The 25160-nt window shown below is 43.3% G+C and overlaps 1 protein-coding gene across 2 annotated transcripts in view; it reads right to left on the bottom strand.

Moving 5' to 3' along the window:
• Nucleotides 1-12062, bottom strand: part of LOC132871829 (polymeric immunoglobulin receptor-like) — a 227064-nt gene extending 215002 nt beyond the window's left edge. For both annotated transcript variants that reach the window (XM_060906367.1, XM_060906366.1), the window contains exons 1-4: nucleotides 11933-12062; nucleotides 11429-11743; nucleotides 11016-11324; nucleotides 3399-3713 (exon numbers count right to left, since the gene is read on the bottom strand). In XM_060906367.1, the coding sequence (XP_060762350.1) occupies nucleotides 3399-3713; nucleotides 11016-11324; nucleotides 11429-11743; nucleotides 11933-11969 (976 nt within the window). In that variant the 5' untranslated portion in view covers nucleotides 11970-12062. The remainder of the gene's footprint in view (nucleotides 1-3398; nucleotides 3714-11015; nucleotides 11325-11428; nucleotides 11744-11932) is intronic.
• Between the last annotated feature and the right edge of the window lie 13098 nt (nucleotides 12063-25160).

The raw sequence follows: 25160 nt of genomic DNA, 5'->3' as shown, positions 1-25160 counted from the left end.
CACTCCGCCCTGAACAGCAAGTGCCCTCTGGAGGGTGCGCACTCCGGCCCTGCGCAGCTCACACAGCGCGCGAGTGAAGTGCACAAGCCACGATTCGGGACTGAGCCGCTGTGTGTGTGATCCCAGCACATATCACTTACCACTTGCAAGTGGAAGGATGGCAAGCCTAAAGACAATCATAACTACACAATGGGCAGTATTTTCATACTTTTATACTCTTTAATGAAAGGTGATACAAGGCGGAAGTCCGCGCCGTTTTTCAGCAGTCGTGTCACATGACCAACGCCAGCGAATCAGGAAGGTGGATGTCACAGTGACGTTGTCCGATGACGACGCCAGCTAGAGCTCAGCACAGCGTATCCGCGTATTCTCAATGTTTACACAGCACCGGAGCTGACACGATCTGGATTGAATACGTGGACCCTGGCGGATTCCCGTTTCCCGGCATTTCCAGGCGGTTTAATGTAAACGGACAGTGCATCCGCGAAGAAAACGAGACAGATACGGTCTAATGTAAACTTGGCCTAAATTGACCGTAGGTGTGAGTGTGAATGGTTGTCTGTGTCTATGTGTCAGCCCTGTGATGACCTGGCGACTTGTCCAGGGTGTACCCTGCCTTTCGCCTGTAGTCAGCTGGGATAGGCTCCAGGTTGCCTGCGACCCTGTAGAACAGGATAAAGCGGCTAGAGATAATGAGATGAGATTATTACACCTTGTAATATTGCCCAATGGGTCAGATTGAGGAAAAACATATATTTTTATAAATAACATTGTTTCGTGTTCAATGATGAAGGACACAACATTAAATAAAATTGGCATAATAGAAATTTTAAAACTATTAAAATGACTTGGTGCTCCCAGTGTTTAGGGAAACTCAGTCACACCTCAGTATGGCATCTCAAATAGAAGTTTAGCAAATCAGAGAAACAGAAACATGTCGAAGCATAATATAGACTTTATTATAATCGACAACCAAATGACATACAAACATTCCTTAATCTGCTCTTAATACGTATATTGTTGGGAAAATGAATAGCCATGTTCTGATGCTATATAACAGAAAATCTCCATTGACTAAGAATGTAAACTCTGGACTAGTCTTAATCTGTGAAGAATTAATATAAATTCTCATCTAAAATATTGCGTTTTGACTATGAAGATGCTTTGAATGACTTTTACAGTCTGATAGAGCGGCCCACCTGGACCTGCGGATCAATATTTACAGAACTGGCAGATTATACTGTATCTCAGGTCCTAACTGTACAGCTACTATAACATTACCAAAGACTCTTTGAGAACTCAATTTTTACTTTATCTTAAACTTATTCAAAAACAGCATATAAAACACAAGTTACTAGAAGCATATTTCCTGTAAATAGTCCAAACAAACAAAGTCCGTTGCAGTCGATTCCCTTGTACCAAACTTTATCTCATATCAGTTATAAAAACAATGTTCCAGTTTCATCAATTCTTAATGCCACCAGGATCACATCCTTCACCCGTGTGCAATGCAGAACGTCACTGGCTTTCTGAAATATCTGAAACACACCAGGGTAGAGTATATAACAGCATATGGTGTAATGTTTAATTAGAATGTCTAAAAATTGGTCTTGTAGACTTTTGGGAACATGCCTTTAATGGTTCTTTGCTTATCTACTGAGGGAAACATTTAAAGATTCTACAACAGAGTGTTTCCCGTTCAGAAAGGGCTTTGAGTAAAATGTAAAAATGTACATAAAAATCCTTTAATTATTTGAAGAACTCTTGATGAGCACATGAAATAGCAACTTTTTAGTACACTGACAACTAAGGAAAAGGATGAAGTTGAAGACTTGTAGTATATTGCCTAAAAAGCAAGCTGTTTTGTTCAGTCCAGTGATCAGACCAATATGATTTATTTGTCATCAAGAAGATTTCATACAGCAGAACTGTCTCATTAACATCACAACAACTGTGATACATTCCATAAGCATTTTTGCTCCATGGCAGAAAAGTGTGGCCCATTGAACAACTTGTCAAGCAAACAAAAATATTTCTGCTTCGTCTTTATGTACAACTCAGAGTTCCCTATTTGGGACAGATGTGTCCACATGTGAGACATGCCCCTAATTTACCTATGTGTGTAACTCCCTCACAACTCAAGTCTGTATTCACATCTGAACTCTGAATACCAATGTATAATTTTCCTATTTGGTCTTTCTAAGTGCATGAACATAACTCAAAACAGGAGTGCTTATTTAAACATTTTTTAAAGCATTATTGGACTAGAAGGGCACTTGGTAGCATGCATACCACTGCCAGATTACATATAACCAACATCAAACTCAAATCACTTGAATTTAGGATAATACTAAAGCTGTCCACCAAATTAAATCCAAATCCGTTCACTACTTTTTGAGTTACATTGGGAACACACAATACAAATCTGGATTTGCATCAAAATCTAATCACTTATTCCTTGAGCCATGGCTCAGCTTTCCTCAAAATTTTATCAATATCCATTCACTACTTTTTGAGTTACATTAGGAACAGATGAGCAAATGGGGGCAAAAACATAACCTTCTCCAACAAAGTTGGTGGAGATAATAATTGATCATAGCCTACAGTTCTATCCAATACTATAAAGTGCTAATCTACACGAATACAGCAGTGTGTAATCATATTTTTGTACTCACTTGCATTCTTTGGAATCTGTAGAATCTATTGGAGTATAAGAAATTAAAAAAAAGAAAAATTCAAATTAGAAGTCACATTTATAACAGTGCCACATCCAGGAACTACTTGAACTCCATTTATCCATAGTGTCAATCTCAATGTCTAGTTTATTATTTTAAAAGCAAACACTGTGAGGACCCTATAATTCAGAGGCACCAATAATCTGGAAGGTCTGAAGGTGATAATCAGTGTTTGTGTCTGTTGCTGGAACGACTTGAATGAAATTGCTATTTTAACATGAATGTCAGTAACATGGGATGATGATAATACCTGGATCATCACCACAGACACTGATGTGAACAGGAACCTGTAGATCTCCTGCTCTGCACCAGTACCAGCCAGCGTCACTCTTCTTCAGTCCACTCATCTGCACACTGAAGGATCGTTTCCCATCATCCCTGATCTGCACTGCTGAATTCTGGGATGTGGGAGTCGTCCCCATGTTGTAGCAGCTCCTGTCTTTGAATCTGCACCACTGCTTCTGTTTCTTCTGATACGCAGCGCTGTAGAGACAGTGGACTGTGACGCTGCCTTCTTCCTCAGCACTCACACTGCTCTCCATCACAGACAGATCAGGATCTGAGCACAAATACTGTATATAATCAGTAAAGTGTGATTTGATATTTAGGAACATGAAAAACATGTAATATATTGAGCAGCATTTGCAATTTGCAACCTAATACCTGATTTTACTGTGATGTAGAGCTTTTCTTTAACATCTGACCCTCTCGATATCTCTACAACACACCAGTACCATCCAGTGTTTTCTGTCTGGAGATTATTCATAGTCACAGTAAAGAGACTCTCAGCTGGGTGATCAGTCACTGTCACATTCCCCTGTGTTTCATTTGCATATGCCTCAATAGTGCAGAAATCGTATAGTGTACCAGAGCACCAGTATTTCTTATGTTGGATATATTTCCTATCATAACGACATGGGATGGTGACAGATCCTCCAGTTCTAACACTCAACTCCATCAATGCCCAACTGCCAACATCTGCAGAGAGAACAGAAACTCAATTCAGAAAATTTTTTTTATTATATCTGCTATTCATGTAAAACATACTGAGAGTTGACACCAGAATTTCAAATGTAAGAAATGAATCTGTAAAAATCTACTTACATGAAATTAAAAATACGACAATAAAAAAGCAGCGCATTGCAAATTTCTGACGTGGAATAAAATCCTACTTGTCTGTGTTGTTCTGTAGAATTTCATACACTTCCTGGTTGTTTTCGAAAACCATTGCCGTGTGTGTGTGTGTGTGTGTGTGTGTGTGTGTGTGTGTGTGTGTGTGTGTGTGTATGTGTGTGTGTGTGTGTGTTTTCATACTTTTGATGTCTTCAATATTGTTCTACACTGTAAAAAATAGTCAAAATGCAGAAAAACCTATGAATCAATAGGTGTATCATTTGTTCTGGCTATAATTTGAGAATATCAGTGAGCTTTTTGCCTTCTTTTTAACAATTCATATTTCAATATCAAGGAAAAGTGAAAATATAGTTTATGTCCTCCAAGTGAAACACCGTCAATCTGTTCCTTGTACTCAAACAATGCTGCCACATACACTCTAGATTAGACCAGAGATGGACAGTAACGAAGTACATTTACAACCCCGATTCCAAAAAAGTTGGGACAAAGTACAAATTGTAAATAAAAACGGAATGCAATAATTTACAAATCTCAAAAACTGATATTGTATTCACAATAGAACATAGACAACATATCAAATGTCGAAAGTGAGACATTTTGAAATTTCATGCCAAATATTGGCTCATTTGAAATTTTATGACAGCAACACATCTCAAAAAAGTTGGGACAGGGGCAATAAGAGGCTGGAAAAGTTAAAGGTACAAAAAAGGAACAGCTGGAGGACCAAATTGCAACTCATTAGGCCAATTGGCAATAGGTCATTAACATGACTGGGTATAAAAAGAGCATCTTGGAGTGGCAGCGGCTCTCAGAAGTAAAGATGGGAAGAGGATCACCAATCCCCCTAATTCTGCGCCAACAAATAGTGGAGCAATATCAGAAAGGAGTTTGACAGTGTAAAATTGCAAAGAGTTTGAACATATCATCATCTACAGTGCATAATATCATCAAAAGATTCAGAGAATCTGGAAGAATCTCTGTGCGTAAGGGTCAAGGCCGGAAAACCATACTGGGTGCCCATGATCTTCGGGCCCTTAGACGGCACTGCATCACATACAGGCATGCTCCTGTATTGGAAATCACAAAATGGGCTCAGGAATATTTCCAGAGAACATTATCTGTGAACACAATTCACCATGCCATCCGCCGTTGCCAGCTAAAACTCTATAGTTCAAAGAAGAAGCTGTATCTAAACATGATCCAGAAGCGCAGACATCTTCTCTGGGCCAAGGCTCATTTAAAATGGACTGTGGAAAAGTGGAAAACTGTTCTGTGGTCAGATGAATCAAAATTTGAAGTTCTTTATGGAAATCAGGGACGCTGTGTCATTCGGACTAAAGAGGAGGAGGACGACCCAAGTTGTTATCAGCGCTCAGTTCAGAAGCCAGCATCTCTGATGGTATGTGGTTGCATTAGTGCGTGTGGCATGGGCAGCTTACACATCTGGAAAGACACCATCAATGTCGAAAGGTATATCCAGGTTCTAGAGCAACATATGCTCCCATCCAGACGGCGTCTCTTTCAGGGAAGACCTTGCATTTTCCAACATGACAATGCCAAACCACATACTGCATCAATTACAGCATCATGGCTGCGTAGAAGAAGGGTCCGGGTACTGAACTGGCCAGCCTGCAGTCCAGATCTTTCACCCATAGAAAACATTTGGCGCATCATAAAACGGAAGATATGACAAAAAAGACCTAAGACAGTTGAGCAACTAGAATCCTACATTAGACAAGAATGGGTTAACATTCCTATCCCTAAACTTGAGCAACTTGTCTCCTCAGTTCCCAGACGTTTACAGACTATTGTAAAGAGAAAAGGGGATGTCTCACAGTGGTAAACATGGCCTTGTCCCAACTTTTTTGAGATGTGTTGCTGTCATGAAATTTAAAATCACCTAATTTTTCTCTTGAAATGATACATTTTCTCAGTTTAAACATTTGATATGTCATCTATGTTCTATTCTGAATAAAATATGGAATTTTGAAACTTCCACATCATTGCATTCCGTTTTTATTTACAATTTGTACTTTGTCCCAACTTTTTTGGAATCGGGGTTGTACTTGAGTACTGTACTTAAGTACACTTTTTGAGGATCTGTACTTTACTTGAGTATTTTTTTAATGTTTTTCGGAAACTTATGACTTTAACTTCACTACATTTGAAAGGCAAATATCGTACATTTCACTCAACTACATTTCTATCAAGGTCCTTGTTACTCATTTCTATGAAGCAGCTTTGAAAGTGGATGTTCTTTTCTTTTCGAAAATGTGATTGGTTTTTTCGTAGGTGACACTGAGACAGCGAATCAGTAATCACTAGGGTCACGTCACGTCCATAGACTGTATAAAATCAACTTCAATGATTTCTCAGCAGCATTATTTAACACGATCAGTTGATGGTAGAATGAAAGGAGACGGTTCTTCTGGGGAACACACACCCATGGCCCATGAACCCATGTTTCAGTTTTCTGAAAGGAATGAGGTCATCTCATCTCATTATCTCTAGCCGCTTTATCCTGTTCTACAGGGTCGCAGGAAAGCTGGAGCCTATCCCAGCTGACTATGGGTGAAAGGCGGGGTACACCCTGGACAAGTTGCCAGGTCATCACAGGGCTGACACATAGACACAGACAACCATTCACACTCACATTCACACCTATGGTCAATTTAGAGTCACCAGTTAACCTAACCTGCATGTCTTTGGACTGTGGGGGAAACCGGAGCACCCGGAGGAAACCCATGCAGACACGGGGAGAACATGCAAACTCCGCACAGAAAGGCCCTCGCTGGCCACGGGGCTCGAACCCGGACCTTCTTGCTGTGAGGCGACAGCGCTAACCACTACACCACCGTGCCGCCCGGAATGAAGTCATTTTGTTTGAAATGTTTGCTTTGTTTGCCTAAAACAAACCACATCACAGCCTCCAAAAACTTGCTGTCCAACCTGCGGAAGCATATTCAGGTATGTAAACATTTTATTAAAAGAGAAAGCTTGCAATGAAGTTGTCTGTGCTTTTAGAGCTAGCAATAGCTATACAGTCTGGTTAGTCAAATGACTTTCTATGGATTTGCCCACTAAGTTGCCATCGCCTTGTCCACGGCTAACGTTACCATATCGCTAGTTAATTTGGACACTGTTAATTAGCATGTAAAATCAGAGTTACGCTAACATCTCAACTCATTATCTCTAGCCGCTTTATCCTGTCCTACACGGTCGCAGGCAAGCTGGAGCCTATCCCAGCTGACTACAGGCAAAAGGCGGGGTACACCCTGGACAAGTCGCCAGGTCATCACAGGGCTGACACATAGACAACCATTCACACTCAACTTAGAGTCACCAGTTAACCTAACCTGCATGTCTTTGGACTGTGGGGGAAACCGGAGCACCCAGAGGAAACCCACGCGGACAACATGCAAACTCCATACAGAAAGGCCCTCGCTAGCCACGGGGCTCGAACCCGGACCTTCTTGCTGTGAGGCGACAGCGCTAACCACTACACCACCGTGCCACCCGAGTTACACTAACATGAATAACGATAACTTATCTGAGGTCCTTTCATTAAATACGTTTCAGCATAATCTTGCCAAATAAACAGAATGTAGAAATCTTTCTTTTCTAGTAGCGTTAGCTACCCAATATGATTTCAAGTTTGAAAAGAGTTTGCTAGCATGTCAGGTGGAGCTTCACTGACTAGCTAGCTTAACGTTAAACCACCATGATGGCACAGCATGCATTCATTTTGTGAATTCACATTTCTGTCTTTAACTTTAACACTGTAGCTTTTGTGACCTTGCATAATTACTATAGCTACTACGCATTCTTACCAGTAGCCAAAGAGAAAAACTAGCTAGCATCTTATTGATGATTCTGCTTGGTTGTAAGTTAGCACTAACTTAAACACACTACTGTAACATTACCAGGACCAGACCTGTGAGATGGACAGTATTGTACTAGTCAGTCGCAACAAGTTGTTGGAATTTTTTGTTTTGATGTCAGATGATGGTCTTGCATTTTTTTTTGTCTTGCTTAAAGCAGTGTTGCTGTTGGGCAGTTATTAAGCTAGAAGTGTGGACCTGAGTTTTAAGCAGATTGGATTGTGATTTTTATTTTCAGAGCAAGCCGCATTTACAGCTATTCCACTGTCGTCCTGATTAACATACACATACATGCATGCACACACTGCCAGAGCTGGGTCAGAACACGACCATGCTGCTTTGTGGGGGTGGGGAGGAGTGTTAAATTTAAAATTAATGACAACGGCTCTTTTTTTTGTCAATTCAGGTGTTTCATTTTGTAACATTTCTACCAGGCATTTATTCAACAAGTTCTACATGCGAGTCAGTAAATCTAGTCAGTTGCTTCAGAGGCATTAAGTTTTGTAAGCGTTATGACAATAATACAACAGTGAGTTGACAGAAAATGTACTTTTAATACTTAAGCATTTTAAAAGCAAGTACTTCAGTACTTTAACTTAAAGGAGGTACACAGAACCATGGCCTCACTTTTTGTTTATAAATGCCTTGAGACCTCAAGAATGGCACAGGAATAGTTTTAAGCATTAACAATAAAGTAATTTTTATGATTAAAATGATTATTATAGGTAGCGGTCTGAGTGAATGACCTTGACGTCTGTGATATCACCGCAGGAAGTCTATCGGTCTCATCGCCATTTCCGCTATACAGGATAAAGCAGCTAGAGATAATGAGATGAGATGAGATGAGAAAATTGACTGCAAAGTTGGCATTCGAGCTGCCCCGCTGAACCAGCCAGCCCTGAGTGCGTGACGTCACAGCGGTAACCGGTTTTAAGACCGAGGCCTTTGACAGCTATCGACCAAAGTCATATAAATAATTTATGGTGAAAGTAAGAAATAGCGTTACCGACTTGCTCAACTACGACTGATTTGACTTCACTGATTGTGGATTGACTCTCATTAAAGCAGGATAGGTGTTATAACTTATGCAACATACATGTACATGCATGCGTTTTCACTGATAAAACATAAAAGGCTAATTAAATAATCAGATGAACTGAGACAATCACATTCTGAAGCAAATTAAATAATCTTATACCGGGAACTTAAACACACAAATACAAGTTACATGTATTAATCTAAATGCAGGTAAACAACGTTTTTTTGTTGTTTTATATCCAAATGAGAGTCGCATGTTACCCATCTGTGTTCTCGCTTCTTGAAGGCCGATCTTGTGGCCGATTGTTTTGAAACAATATGACTTTAAGTTCTTTGTTCAGTTCTCCGTTCATTCGCTTCTTCCACATAAGGGCAAGATATTGCAGAGCTGACTGCAACTTCGAGCTTCCATTTTGAGCTAATTTATCGCCATGCCATGTAGATGTGTTGCTGGCGGGTGCAGCAACATGACAGAAGGTGGATTTACGCTGCATTCATGGCCCAAGAACGTTCAAACTGCAAAGATTTGGACGCGTTTTGCGAGAAGTTCATGGGCACATTGGGCGCCTATGAAGTGGTCTCTCTTCTGCTCTGAACATTTTACTGAAGACTCGTACGAGACCTCTGATCTGTTGACGAGCGTTGGCTATAAGCCTGTATTGAAAGAGGGCGCAGTAGCAACAATTAAAGGAAAAGAAAACTACAAGAAAAGGAAAGTAAGTTCAGTTGCACCAGTTCTCCCGGAGTGTGAACCGAGGGTTGTTGCTAAAACCCGGGATGGGACATATTATCGCTCGGGCAGTGACCTCCCCGCGGTTGTCGCTAAAGCCGGTGATGTCCCGTTCTGTCCCGGGTTTTAAGAATTGCCTGAATCGAGCAGTAATGGCGGAGTACTCAGTATGGAGAAAATGGAGAATGAGTGGTCCAGCCATCTGATTTCTGTGCTGGATATGCTTGCCTCAGCAGCAATATCTTGCCCTTATGTGGAAGAAGCGAATGAACGGAGAACTGAACAAAGAACTTAAAGTCATATTGTTTCAAAACAATCGGCCACAAGATCGGCCTTCAAGAAGCGAGAACACAGATGGGTAACATGCGACTCTCATTTGGATATAAAACAACAAAAAAACGTTGTTTACCTGCATTTAGATTAATACATGTAACTTGTATTTGTGTGTTTAAGTTCCCGGTATAAGATTATTTAATTTGCTTCAGAATGTGATTGTCTCAGTTCATCTGATTATTTAATTAGCCTTTTATGTTTTATCAGTGAAAACGCATGCATGTACATGTATGTTGCATAAGTTATAACACCTATCCTGTTTTAATGAGAGTCAACCCACAATCAGTGAAGTCAAATCAGTCTTAGTTGAGCAAGTCGGTAACGCTATTTCTTACTTTCACCATAAATTATTTATATGACTTTGGTCGATAGCTGTCAAAGGCCTCGGTCTTAAAACCGGTTACCGCTGTGACGTCACGCACTCAGGGCTGGCTGGTTCAGCGGGGCAGCTCGAATGCCAACTTTGCAGTCGATTTTCTCATCTCATCTCATCTCATCTCATTATCTCTAGCTGCTTTATCCTGTTCTACAGGGTCGCAGGCAAGCTGGAGCCTATCCCAGCTGACTACGGGCGAAAGGCGGGGTACACCCTGGACAAGTCGCCAGGGTGGCCGATTTTAACTCTCAAAAATGTTTTTTTTTTTTAATTCCCATTATGCAGCATATAAGAGTCAAGGATGGAGATACTATTCACTTAGAAATTGTTTTTTTTTAAAGGTTCTGTGTATCTCCTTTAAGTAAAAAATTGACTGTACAACATTCACTTGTATCGGAGTAACATTTGACCAGTGGGATCTGTACTTTGACTTAAGTAATGAAGTTGGGTACTTTGTCCACCTCTGGATTAGATCCACAAAGAGACATTTCTAACTCAGGAACTTCTACTACTAACTGTAAGTTCAACTCAAAAGAAGAAAAAAACAAAGCACATAGCATGAACTAAAAAAAAACATGAGAAAAGACTCATGTTCTTGTCGGACTCAGGGCCGTGTCATGCGCTGACATGCTTAAAATGCTTGATATTGACCTATTTAATCAGTCGGGTGAACCAATCAGTCGATCACTAGTTTAATATTAATACTCAGTGAGAGATACTATCATTATTAGAGCAACATAATAATTTCATATTTCTTTGACATGAAATTCCTTAAATAGTTTGTGTACCTGTTGAATTCGTAACTGCAATGTGAACAGGAACCTGTAGATCTCCTGCTCTGCACCAGTACCAGCCAGCGTCACTCTTGGTATTCAGTCCACTCATCTGCACACTGAAGGATTGTTTCCCATCATCCCTGATCTGCACTGCTGAATTCTGGGATGTGGGAGTCGTCCCCATGTTGTAGCAGCTCCTGTCTTTGAATCTGCACCACTGCTTCTGTTTCTTCTGATACGCAGCGCTGTAGAGACACTGGACTGTGATGCTGCCTCCTTCCTCAGCACTCACTCTGCTCTCCATCACAGACAGATCAGGATCTGAGCACAAATACTGTATATAGTCAGTTATGTATGATTTGATATTTAGGAACATGAAAAACATTTACTATATTGAGCAGCATTTGCAATTTGTAACTTTATACCTGATGTCACTGTGATATAAAGGTATTCTTTAACATCTGACCCTCCAGATATCTCTACAGCACACCAGTACCATCCAGTGTTTTCTGTCTGGAGATTATTCATAGTCACAGTAAAGAGACTCTCAGCTGGGTGATCAGTCACTGTCACATTCCCCTGTGTTTCATTTGTAAACGCCTCAATATTGCAGTAATTGAATGTTCTACCAGAGCACCAGTATTTCTTATGTTGGATATATTCCCTATCATAACGACATGGGATGGTGACAGATCCTCCAGTTTTAACACTCAACTCCATCAATGCCCAACTGCCAACGTCTGCAGAGAGAACAGAAAAAAAACACTATTGTTACTCAATTCAATTTCAGTTTCTGCTCGTCATATAACACACCACTGATGGCTGACACATTAATCCAACACTTCACTGACTACATTTTAAGGTTAAAATGGTTGACCCTGTACATGAATGTTTAAATATGATCAATGACTCCATAAAAATCTACTTACTTGAAAGACAAAGAATGAAAATAAAAAGGCAGCGCATTGCAAATTCGTTCTGGTGTTGAATAAGGTGTTTTTCACGTCTTCCTCCTGTGTGTAGTTGGTATTGTCTCTGTGGAGTCTCATGCAGTTCCTGTATGTCACCCGATCTCAAACCACAGAAGATGGTGTGCGCATGCATGTGTGTGTGTGTGTGTTTTAACTTCCTTACTGACCAGTTAAAATGTAATGGAATAGACTCCTTCTAAATGAAGAGCTTTTTTAGTTTCTTAGAGGTCGGAGGAAACCAGAGAACCCAGAGGAAAGCAACACAGACCCAACAAGAACATGAGAAGCTCCACACAATCATGTAACCTGAGCTCAGGATCGAATTGAGGACCCTGGAGTAGTCATGTTTCAATTTTACCTTCTTCACCATTACTGAAACAGGACCTTAGAAATCCATGATACGACAATAAAGTTTAGGTTACTAAGAAACCAATTTTATTCCATCAGTATTTAAATACAGAAGTTAAAACTAAGCTGCTATCTTAAGAGATCTATCGACAAAACCACACCATTATCCAGATACAGGACTTACATCCGCTGTTCTCAATCATCTCTACTCTCCCTGTGGTATATTACTGCAGTGACCTAGCCATTCTGACAGCTCCAGCTATCAAAGTTTATCAGGAACATTACAGTAGTGGTTTCCTGTTGCCTTCTACTGAATTATTATAAAGGTTTTCTCTTCTCAACCATTCACACCAATGGATAATTTAGAGTAGCCAGTTAACCTAACCACACGTCTTTGGACTGTCGGGGAAACCGAAGCACCCGGAGAAAACCCATGGGGGGGACATAGAAACTCCATACAAAGGCCCCCGTCAGCCGTGAGTTTCAAACCCAGAACCTTCTTGCTGTGAGGCAACAGTGCTGACCACTACACCACCCTCTCATCGCTACTTGCTTGCCACTAAAAGTGATGCAGTCAGACTAGCCGCTAAATTCTGTGCATATTTGAAACAGAATCAGAATCAAATACACCATTCGGAGCACTGATAGTTGCTACCACGGTAGAAATTAAATATGTTTAAATGCACTCAGAACCCTATGGAATGATTAATGTTGTTATATTTTAATTGCTGTCACGGGTGGTGTAGTGGTCAGCACTGTCGCCTCACAGCAAGAAGGTCCTGGGTTTGAAACTTATGGCTGATGGGGGCCTTTCTGTGTGGAGTTTGCATGTTTTCACCGTGTCTGTGTGGGTTTCCTCTGGGTGCTCTGGTTTCCCCCACAGTCCAAATACATGTACAGTGCTCAGCGTAAATGAGTACAGGGATGGTGTAGTGGTCAGGTTTTGAAAAGTAACATTTTAAACAATATCTCAATGAACACAAACAATTTCCAAAATGTTGACAAGACAAAGTTTAATATAACATCTGTTTAACTTAAATATGTGAAAGTAAGGTTAATAATATAACTTAGATTACACATTTTTTCAGTTTTACTCAAATTAGGGTGGTGCAAAAATGAGGACACCCCACAACAAAAACTACTACATTTAGTACTTTGTATAGCCTCCATGATTTTTAATGACAGCACCAAGTCTTCTAGGCACGGAATGAACAAGTTGGCGACATTTTGCAACATCAATCTTTTTCCATTCTTCAACAATGACCTCTTTTAGTGACTGGATGCTGGATGGAGAGTGATGCTCAACTTGTCTCTTCAGAATTCCTCATAGGTGTTCGATTGGGTTCAGATCAGGAGACATACTTGGCCAGTGAATCACTTTCACCCTGTTCTTCTTCAGAAATCCAACAGTGGCCTTAGATGTGTGTTTAGTCATGTTGGAAAAGTGCATGACGACCAAGGGCACGGAGTGATGGTAGCATCTTCTCTTTCAGTATAGAGCAATACGTCTGTGAATTCATGATGCCATCAATGAAATGCAGCTCCCCGACACCAGCAGCACTCATGCAGCCCCACATAAGGACACTGCCACCACCATGTTTCACTGTGGGCACCATGCATTTTTCTTTGTATTCCTCACCTTTGCGACGCCATACAGTTTTGAAGCCATCAGTCCCAAAAATATTTATCTTGGTCTCATCACTCCAGAGTATAGAGTCCCAGTAGTCTTCATCTTCATCAGAAGAGTAATTACCTCAACACCAGTTCGTTCTGATACTATGCAACCCATGCTCCACAGCCATGCTATTAGAAATAGAGCCAGGTCTACAAACTACAATAGGATTTACAGTCCTATGGAAAATCCACAGCCTATAAGGCTTCAGAACAAATTTGAATGCCTCAGGGATGTGGAAGCGGAATTTTCAGGCGGACAAGGACATCATAGAAAGAGATCGCACCACAACCGAAGAGCTGTGGGAAGAGGCAAAAAGCAGCTCGTAACACCACCTGATCCCACAACCCTTGTTCTTGGTGATTCTACTGTAAGACATTTAAAAGGACATGGGATGATTATTTGCTGCCTTCCAAATGCATCCATCTCTGACACCAAAGACAGCATTTTGAAACTCATGTCCGAGCATAAAACTATCAAACGTATTGTTGTGCATGTGGGAGCAAATGATGTTTTCAGAGAACAGCTGTTTGTCCAAGATGATTTCAGAAAACTTTTTTCTGACCTCTATAAGACTAGAATACAATCTTTTATCAGTGGCCCACTCCCTGCAAGGGGAAGCTTTGCATTTACTAGACTCTTCAGTCTTAACACCTGGCTTGGAAAAACTTGTTTTTTATTTGGTATGAACTTCATAGACAATTTTAACCTTTTCTGGAATCGCAGAGAATTCTTCAAGCCAAAAAGCACTGAACTCAGCCGGATTGGGACCAAAGTTTTGGCTGATCACTACAGCCTCTCTCTCCAGCATGCATTCTTTTCTCAGCCAACATTGAGCAGAACTGCTGATAAGTGCTCACAGACTGACCCAGTTACAGATATCAACAATACCTCTGCAAAGCCAAAACAACTATCCATGCAAGCACAGCGGAGATGCTTCAACAAGGACACACAGCCATCTGGGGCAGACTGCCAAGAACCATCTGGGGCAGACTCCCAAGGACATCAACAATCACATGGAGAATGTGAGCATGTTGTTAACAATGGGCAGCCACAGATATCTGCATCGCCCATCCAGATTGAGGACCTGACCAAAGACAATCATGCCAAGGCTGCATCATCCACATCTCGACCCCATGCAAGTGTCACAGATACTGTCAGGCAGACAGTCACCACAGAGACAGTCATGGAGACACTCACAAAGACCTCACCAAAGTCCCAATCTCAGTCTCGCTCTTCTGACTTTGTTGTACCATCTCTGTCTCCCCCCTGCATGGATTTCCCTAAAAGTATGCAGATATCGCTGCCAGTGGCTGCACTCTCTTTTTCCAGCCCAAATCATTCGTGTAGGTGGAATTGGGATTAATTAAATTATAAATTATGTAATAATTGATAATTGAATTAATCAACTTATAATTAAAAATCAGTCTCATAAAATCTTAAATTATTAATCTTAATATTCACCGTGAATGGTTGCATTCAAGATTAATGGTAGCTCTGCATTAGATGGGAAACCCAGTTGTATACCAAAGCTAAATTTGAAGGAAAAAGGAGTTCTAAATAGTTGACCTTGTGAATAAACAACAGGAACAAGTAAAATATAATTCAATTTGATTAGCTTTTATTTGTCTACTACTCACTAATAAGAATCTCACAAAATACATTCAATGTCGGTCAAAGGTAATAACAAGGAACAATTACACCTGGGCCATAGGTTTGGGGCCGGAGAGAGGAAGAGAGAGAGAGAAAGAGATAGGAAAAGAGAATCCCTTGTGTGTGCGTGTGTGTGACTAGGGAAAGCCGATGCGTGCGTGTGTGTAGGTGTGTGTGTGTGTGTGTGTGTGTATGTGTGTGTGTGTGTGTGTGTGTGTGTGTGTATCTGTGAGCAGATGCTAACGACTAGCCACTCTAGCAATGCTTAAACAAAATGGTGGTCAATGCCTAGATGTCGTAAACTAGGTGACGTATCACAGGTAACTCAATGAGGGAGGTACCAAAATGGCGTCGGGGAATATGGCGCCTGCAGGCCTAGTCAAGAACACAAGCCTACCAGCTAGCGTATCACCCTGAGGTAGCTAGCAATGAGTTGCTAATGAGAATCTGGCCACGTTACAGCTGGATCCAAACACTGTACTTAACAACAATTTCCAACAGACTATCTAGGCAAAGAACTCAACGCGAGGGAGAGAGAGAGAGAGAGAGAGAGAGAGAGAAAGAGTAATAGGTGTTGGATGGAGAGGACTAGGCCTTGTAGCGGTCCAGCCTCGGAGCTTAAAATAACAAACTTGTCGCTGCGCTGCTAATCAGATAGGGAAGCTAGCAATGGAGTTAAGGAAAGACATAACATGCAAGATACCCTGTTTAACAAGTTCAAAGAAAAAAAAAACAGAACCAAAACAAACAATAAAAGACACCTTCCGTGTCTGAGCGGGTATGCTAAACAGCTCAAAGCTTAAACATGACCCTAACAACCATCTGAATAAGCTACAAATTACTAAAATTTGCCCAAGTGCCTACTTAATGCGATGGAAGTTCATTCTCCGATGTCCGCGCTGAGGGTCGCGGTCCGAGGAGAGGAGGTTAGCGGCGAGTTGCGTCCAACCGCGGCTAAACGAAGCAGGGAGATGGAGGCCTAGCTGGTCCACGGTGCTTCGGGAGAAACCTCCGGTGATGCGTGGACGAGAAAAGGCTGAGAGGAGCGAAGCTGTCCGCAAATGCCTCTTAGCGTGGAAAACTACTTAACTGTAGTTAAACTTTGCAAAGGTTTAAAATCAAAACCACTATATCACTGAAACCTAGCGGGTCGTTCAAAAGTTCGGCCGAAACTAATTTGAACAGGCTGTTCTCAGACAATAGCGGTTAGTCTCAACATTGTAGCGTGCCTACAGTCCGTCCGACCACTCCAGTAGTCAGAACATGAGGGAGCGAATCGAGGCGCTCTCGATACAGTTAAAGCAGTTCCACTTTACGTCACATCCGGGTGGAGCGCGCAAGAAGTTGTGGGATCGTTATGGGGCGCTGGCAAGTTACCAACATTCCCCCCTTGGCCATAGGCGCTGAAAGGAGTGATATCCTATGGGCACATGGTGTTTAGTCCGCGACCCAAGGTCTCTAGTAATCCACAACGGTAGTTCCACAATGAGGTAGTTCCACAATGAGGTAGTTCCAAGGGTCCTTTCTGTGAAAAGTCTTTCAGACACAGTTCAACAGTTCAATACATTTCATACAGTCCATAAGATGCATAGGCACTTGGGCATGAAAGCATAAGCACTTGGGCATGAAAACAATTACACTATGGCTACTTAACTACCTTCTACATACAACATTTCACACAGCAAACAAAGAAATAATCAAAACTCCATAAAAGAAAATGGAAGAGAGGGGTTAGTTAGCGTGTTAGCAAGCCTACTCTTCAAGAAAGTTAGTGGAGGCCTTAGGCCTGATGGAGAATCGGACAATGCCACGATCTAATTTCTCAGGTGCGTAGATCGTTTTGTCCAGTTTGTGGTGTAGTGTCAGTATGTACCTATGTAGAGTGATGGCTATGAAGACTGTGATAACCCAACCGCTAGCTAGAAATCCCAGCGCAATTCGGCTCATTAAAGATCCTTGATCGGACGAGGGGTTTGCGCGGTAATTCAAGAAAGTGGTAGCGATGCCAGTGGGCTTAAGATTGAATTGCACAGTTTTGGTCCCTTTCAGCAGTAGTTGTGCTTGGAGGGTGGAGTTTATTTCAAGTTCGTGACCTGGGAAGGCATCGGGCATTTCTATCTCGGTCTCATACTGGTCAGCGCTAAGGTGATGGAGGGTGATGTCACCCACGTGAACAGTGGCTCCTAGTGGGACACTTAGGAGAGAGGTTTCGTTAGGGATCTTCATTCTAGTGGCAGTGTTATGTTGATCATATGATATCAGAATCTCAGTTTGGGGAGTGTTGATTAGCCACCGATTACCAGCTCTTTCTACTCTAGTTCCTATTCCTTCATCTTTAATGGACAATTTGCCTGCACACTTCTGATCGGGGACTTTTGTCAATCCACAGAGACGGTCTGTGGTGTCTCGGATAAAGGGATTGCTGGGGCAGACCCAGTGGATATCTTTGGTAGAGGTGCACATGTCTAAGTTAGGGATGAGGTAGATAGAGGGGTTGTCATCGTGATAGGCTATGGTGGGAGGTGTCTGCAAACGTACATGTACGTCATTGTTCCAGAAACCTACATTAAGGACAGATTTGATTCTGTATATGTTTTGCCGTTCAATAACGGGGAGATTGAGGATGAAGCCTATTTCTAGGTTTTGAGGGTTCACAAAAATGGGAATAGCACTGCCAAGACTATAAACTAGATGAATCTGTGATGAGTAAACGTTAGTCGTGGTAGTAGATCGGGGTATGCTGTCAACCATGCTGAGGGGTATCAAATATGGTGGGATTTTACCTCCACCCAGGGTGCTGAGAGAGCTACTTACTTCTCTCATCAGGTCCTGCATTAGGTCTCGGATTACTCGGACGTACTTGACTTCGCTTCTCATGATTGTCGCTAGCCTGTCTACGGCATGCACTGTGTTCTTGATTAATGTAGAATGCATGTTAATGGTTAGTATGGTTCCCTGCAGGGTTTTGCCTAGGCCCTGCAGCTCCTCCTGTTGAGTTAGTAGTCTACCCTGGATTTCTGGCATTTCTTCCTTAAGAATATTCATTTCTCATTTGACCGCGGTCAGGCTAACGGTGTTAACGGCAGAGAGGCCCATTGAGAACAGAGAGCCGATGGCGGATGCAGCAGTAAGTAGTCCTCCGAGGAACCGTTTAGGGCGTGTTTTGCCGCTGAGTTCCTCCTCAGTGACTATGAACTTCTGTAACTGTTCGAGCATGTGAACTGTGGTACGCTTGGCGTGTTCGATGTTGGACCCAATCTCGGAGTTAGGCCCGGTTTCGAGGTTTGTTTGTGTGGGCGACCTAAAATGCTTATGGTACACGTCCTGAATCATGAAGGGCCAATAGACAATCTTTTGGAGTGTCTGGTAGGTCGCCTGAGCGTTCCTATGGCCCCCGCACGGGTTGTCATGAGCGTACTGCAACATGACCCCCCCTATGATCTGTGGGCATGACCCACCGGGGAGGTCCCTGGTTGCGTGGTGTGTACACCAGGAGGTAAGCGGAACAATGACTCACTTCAAGCAGCGGAGTCCCACACACGGCTAAGTCGAGCTCCATGAAGAATTTGAGAGGCTGGAAGAATGCCTGGGAGCTACGAAACTGTTGGTCTTTCATGATGGCCAGCTTAAGAGGGGAACCAGCAGTCCTAGCGGGAATGACAACGTCGAATTCGCTAGCGACATGGCAGGCTTGGGGAATCGTTTGTCCTGACCGCATTTGTTCCGGGTCAGCTTGGAATGGGTGCTTAGCGGCGTCGGCTTGGGTCCAGATGACCCGGTTGACTAGGTCCAGCTGGGCTCCCAGTCTGACCAAGATGTCTGCCCCGATGACCAGTGAGTCAGGAAGTCCGGGGACGATGCTCAAGAAATGAAGAAATTCTCTCTGACCGATGGCAAGCGACACGGCGCAGATGCCCGTGGCTTCGGTGGGGCTCTGTGGTTGTTCGGCTGACAGTAGCCGGTGGCTCTTCTGCACAAAGACAGGGGAAGGAGTGCTCTGATGCACTATGTCGAACCACGTTTGGCTGATGGCTGACTTCTCTGACCAAAGTGCTAACCTGAAGCCCGGTGGCGTGACGCCGTTGACGGTAATGTTGCCAGATATCCAGGGGTAGTACCTGGTTGGGGCAGATTCACCAAGAAAGCAAAGGAAAGACGGGTGGCCATCGAGCGCATTGCGGTTGAGAAGAGTGTCGGTTGAGTTTGGCGCTTCTTGACTCGGCTCAGGGTGGAGCAGAGTGGTCTCGAGGTTCTCGGGGAGCTGCCCTGACTCAGCTATCGGTGGAGTAGCATCCGTGCTAACTTCATCGCAACGGGCTCGGTCATGACGACAAGGATCTGGGGTCTGTGGGGACGCGACCTGGGCCCACAGTTGCCCACGACGACAGTCAATGAGGGGCGCTAGCCTATCTAGTAGGTCTTGGCCAATGAGGAACGGTTCTACCCCAACAGAGCAGATGTAAGTGGGGTGAGTGATGGACATGCCCTGGAACGTGAGTTCCAACCATGCGATGGTTGTTACTGGGGCTTGATTCTGGGTGAAGCTAACCAAGTTGATGTCACAGCGTTCGGTTCTGATGGGTCTACCTTGCGTGCGCCGCGCATCAGAAACCTCTGCAAAGACTTTGGAACACATCAGGGTGATTTCCGACCCAGTATCCAAGAGAGCTTGGAGGGAAACGTTGCCTTCTACCACCACTGGGGTATAGATACGCTTGGCGTTGCCTTTCCTAACCAAATCTCCAAGAAACTGCGTCAGGGGTGCATCCTGCAGGTCAGGCTTCACCACCGGAGGGGGTTGTTTCACCTCATCGCTGCCTATCGGGCAGGGGTCCTTTCCCCACCCCACGAGGTAGACACGTGGTGGTGGTGGGGATGGGTCCCGGCCTAGTCATGCTGACGGGTTGTCCCTGTCCTTGCTCGGCTTACCCTTCTTTTTCTTATCGCTCAACAGTTGTTTAATCTGTGCTAGTTCGGCCCTCAGTTCTGCCATCCCCAGCGGCTCTTGGTTGGCTTGTTTAGCGGTAGCTGGCTTAGGGCTCTGCTCCCTTCGAGAGGAGTTGCGATGGGGCCCTGACTGTCCGCTATTCTGAGATTTAGGGCCATGACTGCCAGGTTTGCGGTTACCTTGCCCTTTGGCATTGGGGCCCTGTTCCCCCTTGGCTCCAGCTTGTCGGCCTTTCCAGTTACTTTTGGGTTGACTCGACGTCTGGTGGCCGGGGTTTGGGTTTGCCCAAGGGGGTCCGTGGTTTGGAGCTTCACCCCCTTCTAGGCCTAAGGACCGACCTTCCTGCTCATGTAGGCTGAGGACTCTGGGATCGTCCTCGTGGCGGTCCGTGGGTCGGACGAACGTCTCCCACGTTAGTTGTGCGGTGCGAGGCATTTCTCTCATAGTATGGGGGTGCTGGCGACACGCGAGTGTTACTTGGTTACAGATGCATGGGTGAAGGTTATGGAGGAAGAGGGACTTGAAGTTGCGATCTTCCTCTAGCCCGGGCTCGCTTCTGCCCTGAAAGTACGCCGCGCGGAGCCGACGGTAGTACTAGCGAGGGTGTTCGCTTCGTTTCTGTCTGATTTGAATGGCACCCATCATTGCAGCAGTCTCGTCCTTGTACAACGAGTATTCCTCTTTCAAGTACTTACGTATTTTCTTGTAGTTGTCGAGGACTGACTGTGGTAGGGTCTCAACGAATGCTCGTACGCCACTACCTAAAGTTTTCCAGACTAGTCTGGCCTTTTCACGCGATGTAGCCTCTGGCAGGTCCAGGAGGCTACGTTCAATCTCCCGGAAATAATCATTAACGCTTCGGTGTCTATGATTTTCCGGCTCAAAACGCTCTATGTCTTTCGCAAGGATGTCGATTTGGCGGATCCTAGTATTGCGTTCTGCGGCGAGGCGTTTTGATTTTGACCCATAGGGGTCCTCGCTGTCTTCGCTATTTGAGCTGCTCTCATATCGCCTATGTCTGCGTTTCGGCTTGTAGGCGGCCTCTCCGTCAGAGGAGTCTGAGGGTACATAGCGTGGCGTTTTCTGCGTGCTAGAGGCTGCAGCGATATTGAAGCGCGAGGGGGTGTAGTGGGGAGTAAAGTAAAAACTCCCAGCGCCACGAGATGGCGATCGCGTGGCTTTCACGCGAGTTGAGCTTGGGTGCGGTGTCTGATCTACCGTTCTAAGCTCAGGTTCTTCCTCCTCCAGAGCGGAACTCTGTTCTTGGGAGGGTTTGGCCAATCCCTCATCTGAGCGACGTGCTTGTGTCACTTCTTCTCTGAGGCATTCTATTTCGCGCTTTAGTTCATCTTGTGTGGCTCTCATGCCCACGAGGCTACTCTCCGCGCTTTCTGCTCTCCTTTGAGCTTCGGCCAGTTGTCGTTTTAGTGTTCTTTTCTCTTGTTCGATGGTCATACACACATGTTCCATTTCCTTATAGTAGATCATGAACAATTTGGGTAGCCCTTCTGGGAGGGTCATCGTACGCTCCTTAAGCTCCCTAACGGCTATGTGTATTTCATCAAAGCAAGCCTTTTGGTCCAGATCACAGAAGTAATTTCTCCTATCCTCCGGGACTTGGCCTAAATCGCCTACAACGTCGAAAAGAGAGAGGAGGGGCTCTTCTGACTCACTTGATGGGGAATGCGACATTTTGTTTGAAATGTATTAATTAACTTAAAGGAAATTAATACTAGGTGTTGATTAGGTTAGAATTTAATTTAATCCAAGTTGCTAAATAATTGATTTGTGGTTTCTTAGCTACTTTGTTTTTCACTAATGTTTCACTTGTATTAATTAGCTCAATTAATAATATTAGTTAACAATAATGATTATTATTAATAATATTAATTAAGTACTTGGATTAGATATTACTCTAATGTACTAATCAATTACACCGGTTTATCAGCTAACTGTGGTTGACAGCTGAATTTCAGTTCTGTGATTAACACACTGTTAATGATTCACCATTAAAGTCACCTGTGTTATACCTTGGCAGTTGTCTTTGGGTATACAGCAGTTTACAAGTTATTGTTGAGAAATTCACAAGGTCATTAAACTATTCCTCACACGGGGCACCACTTTAATGTAGGTGGAATTGGGATTAATTAAATTATAAATTATGTAATAATTGATAATTGAATTAATCAATTTATAATTAAAAATCAGTCTCATAAAATCTTAAATAATTAATCTTAATATTCACCGTGAATGGTTACATTCAAGATTAATGGTAGCTCTGCATTAGATGGGAAACCCAGTTGTATACCAAAGCTAAATTTGAAGGAAAAAGGAGTTCTAAATAGTTGACCTTGTGAATAAACAACAGGAACAAGTAAAATATAATTCAATTTGATTAGCTTTTATTTGTCTACTACTCACTAATAAGAATCTCACAAAATACATTCAATGTCGGTCAAAGGTAATAACAAGGAACAACAATGGAACAATTACACCTGGGCCATAGGTTTGGGGCCGGAGAGAGGAAGAGAGAGAGAGAAAGAGATAGGAAAAGAGAATCCCTTGTGTGTGCGTGTGTGTGACTAGGGAAAGCCGATGCGTGCGTGTGTGTAGGTGTGTGTGTGTGTGTGTGTGTGTGTGTGTGTGTGTGTGTGTATCTGTGAGCAGATGCTAACGACTAGCCACTCTAGCAATGCTTAAACAAAATGGCGGTCAGTGCCTAGATGTCGTAAACTAGGTGACGTATCACAGGTAACTCAATGAGGGAGGTACCAAAATGGCGTCGGGGAATATGGCGCCTGCAGGCCTAGTCGAGAACACAAGCCTACCAGCTAGCGTATCACCCTGAGGTAGCTAGCAATGAGTTGCTAATGAGAATCTGGCCACGTTACAGCTGGATCCAAACACTGTACTTAACAACAATTTCCAACAGACTATCTAGGCAAAGAACTCAATGTGAGGGAGAGAGAGAGAGAGAGAGAGAGAGAGAGAGAGAGAGAGAAAGAGTAATAGGTGTTGGATGGAGAGGACTAGGCCTTGTAGCGGTCCAGCCTCGGAGCTTAAAATAACAAACTTGTTGCTGCGCTGCTAATCAGATAGGGAAGCTAGCAATGGAGTTAAGGAAAGACATAACATGCAAGATACCCTGTTTAACAAGTTCAAAGAAAAAAAAAACAGAACCAAAACAAACAATAAAAGACACCTTCCGTGTCTGAGCGGGTATGCTAAACAGCTCAAAGCTTAAACATGACCCTAACAACCATCTGAATAAGCTACAAATTACTAAAATTTGCCCAAGTGCCTACTTAATGCGATGGAAGTTCGTTCTCCGATGTCCGCGCTGAGGGTCGCGGTCCGAGGAGAGGAGGTTAGCGGCGAGTTGCGTCCAACCGCGGCTAAACGAAGCAGGGAGATGGAGGCCTAGCTGGTCCACGGTGCTTCGGGAGAAACCTCCGGTGATGCGTCGACGAGAAAAAGGCTGAGAGGAGCGAAGCTGTCCGCAAATGCCTCTTAGCGTGGAAAACTACTTAACTGTAGTTAAACTTTGCAAAGGTTTAGAATCAAAACCACTATATCACTGAAACCTAGCGGGTCGTTCAAAAGTTCGGCCGAAACTAATTTGAACAGGCTGTTCTCAGACAATAGCGGTTAGTCTCAACACTGTAGCGTGCCTACAGTCCGTCCGACCACTCCAGTAGTCAGAACATGAGAGAGCGAATCGAGGCGCTCTCGATACAGTTAAAGCAGTTCCACTTTACGTCACATCCGGGTGGAGCGTGCAAGGAGTTGTGGGATCGTTATGGGGCACTGGCAAGTTACCAACATTCGCGACCAGCAGTGTACCCAGTTCATCGAAAATCAACCAACAGATTGAACTGTGTTCGCCCAGGACTTTCAGCTGGCTACCAATCTTTTTCACCATCTAAAAAATACAAGACATCTCCAATCCTTCCCCCTCCCAACCTCATGGAATATACAGAGAGTCTTGTATGATGTGCTGTGGATCCCTGCATTGGGTGTAGTTTTGAAAACAAGCTGGGACCCAGTATGCCTATGCCATTCTCTATTCCTCTGTTGATAAGAAATAGAAAACATAGAGCATATTTAACCCAGGGGGTAAACCAGTCTAGTCTCCTTCCTGTTTCAAAACAACATCAGAGTACCCAAGCGGATATTACTTGCAGACTTTCTGTAAAGCTAGCTCTTCTGAACATTAGATCACTTTCAAACAAGTCATTTTTAATTAATGATCTTATTTGCAAACACAATCTTGATTTTTTGCTTCTAACTGAAACATGGCTGGATCAAGCAAAGAGTGCTACCACCCTTATTGAAGCAGTTCCCCCAAATTTTAATTTCATGAGTGCTACCTGACATGGAAAAGGTGGGAGGATCGCAAATATATTCAAAGCCTCTTTTCAATGTAAACAGTCCTCACTTGGTGATTTTACATCCTTTGAACACTTACGTGCACTTGTTACATACTCTCCTAACATATTGTTATTAACTATTTACAGGCCTCCGAGACATTCAGCCAAAGATTTTCTGGAAGAGTTTGGTGAACT

The sequence above is a fragment of the Neoarius graeffei genome, chromosome 23 (genome assembly GCF_027579695.1).
Source record: "Neoarius graeffei isolate fNeoGra1 chromosome 23, fNeoGra1.pri, whole genome shotgun sequence".
NCBI lineage: Eukaryota > Metazoa > Chordata > Actinopteri > Siluriformes > Ariidae > Neoarius > Neoarius graeffei.
This window is presented reverse-complemented; position numbering and strand designations above follow the sequence as displayed.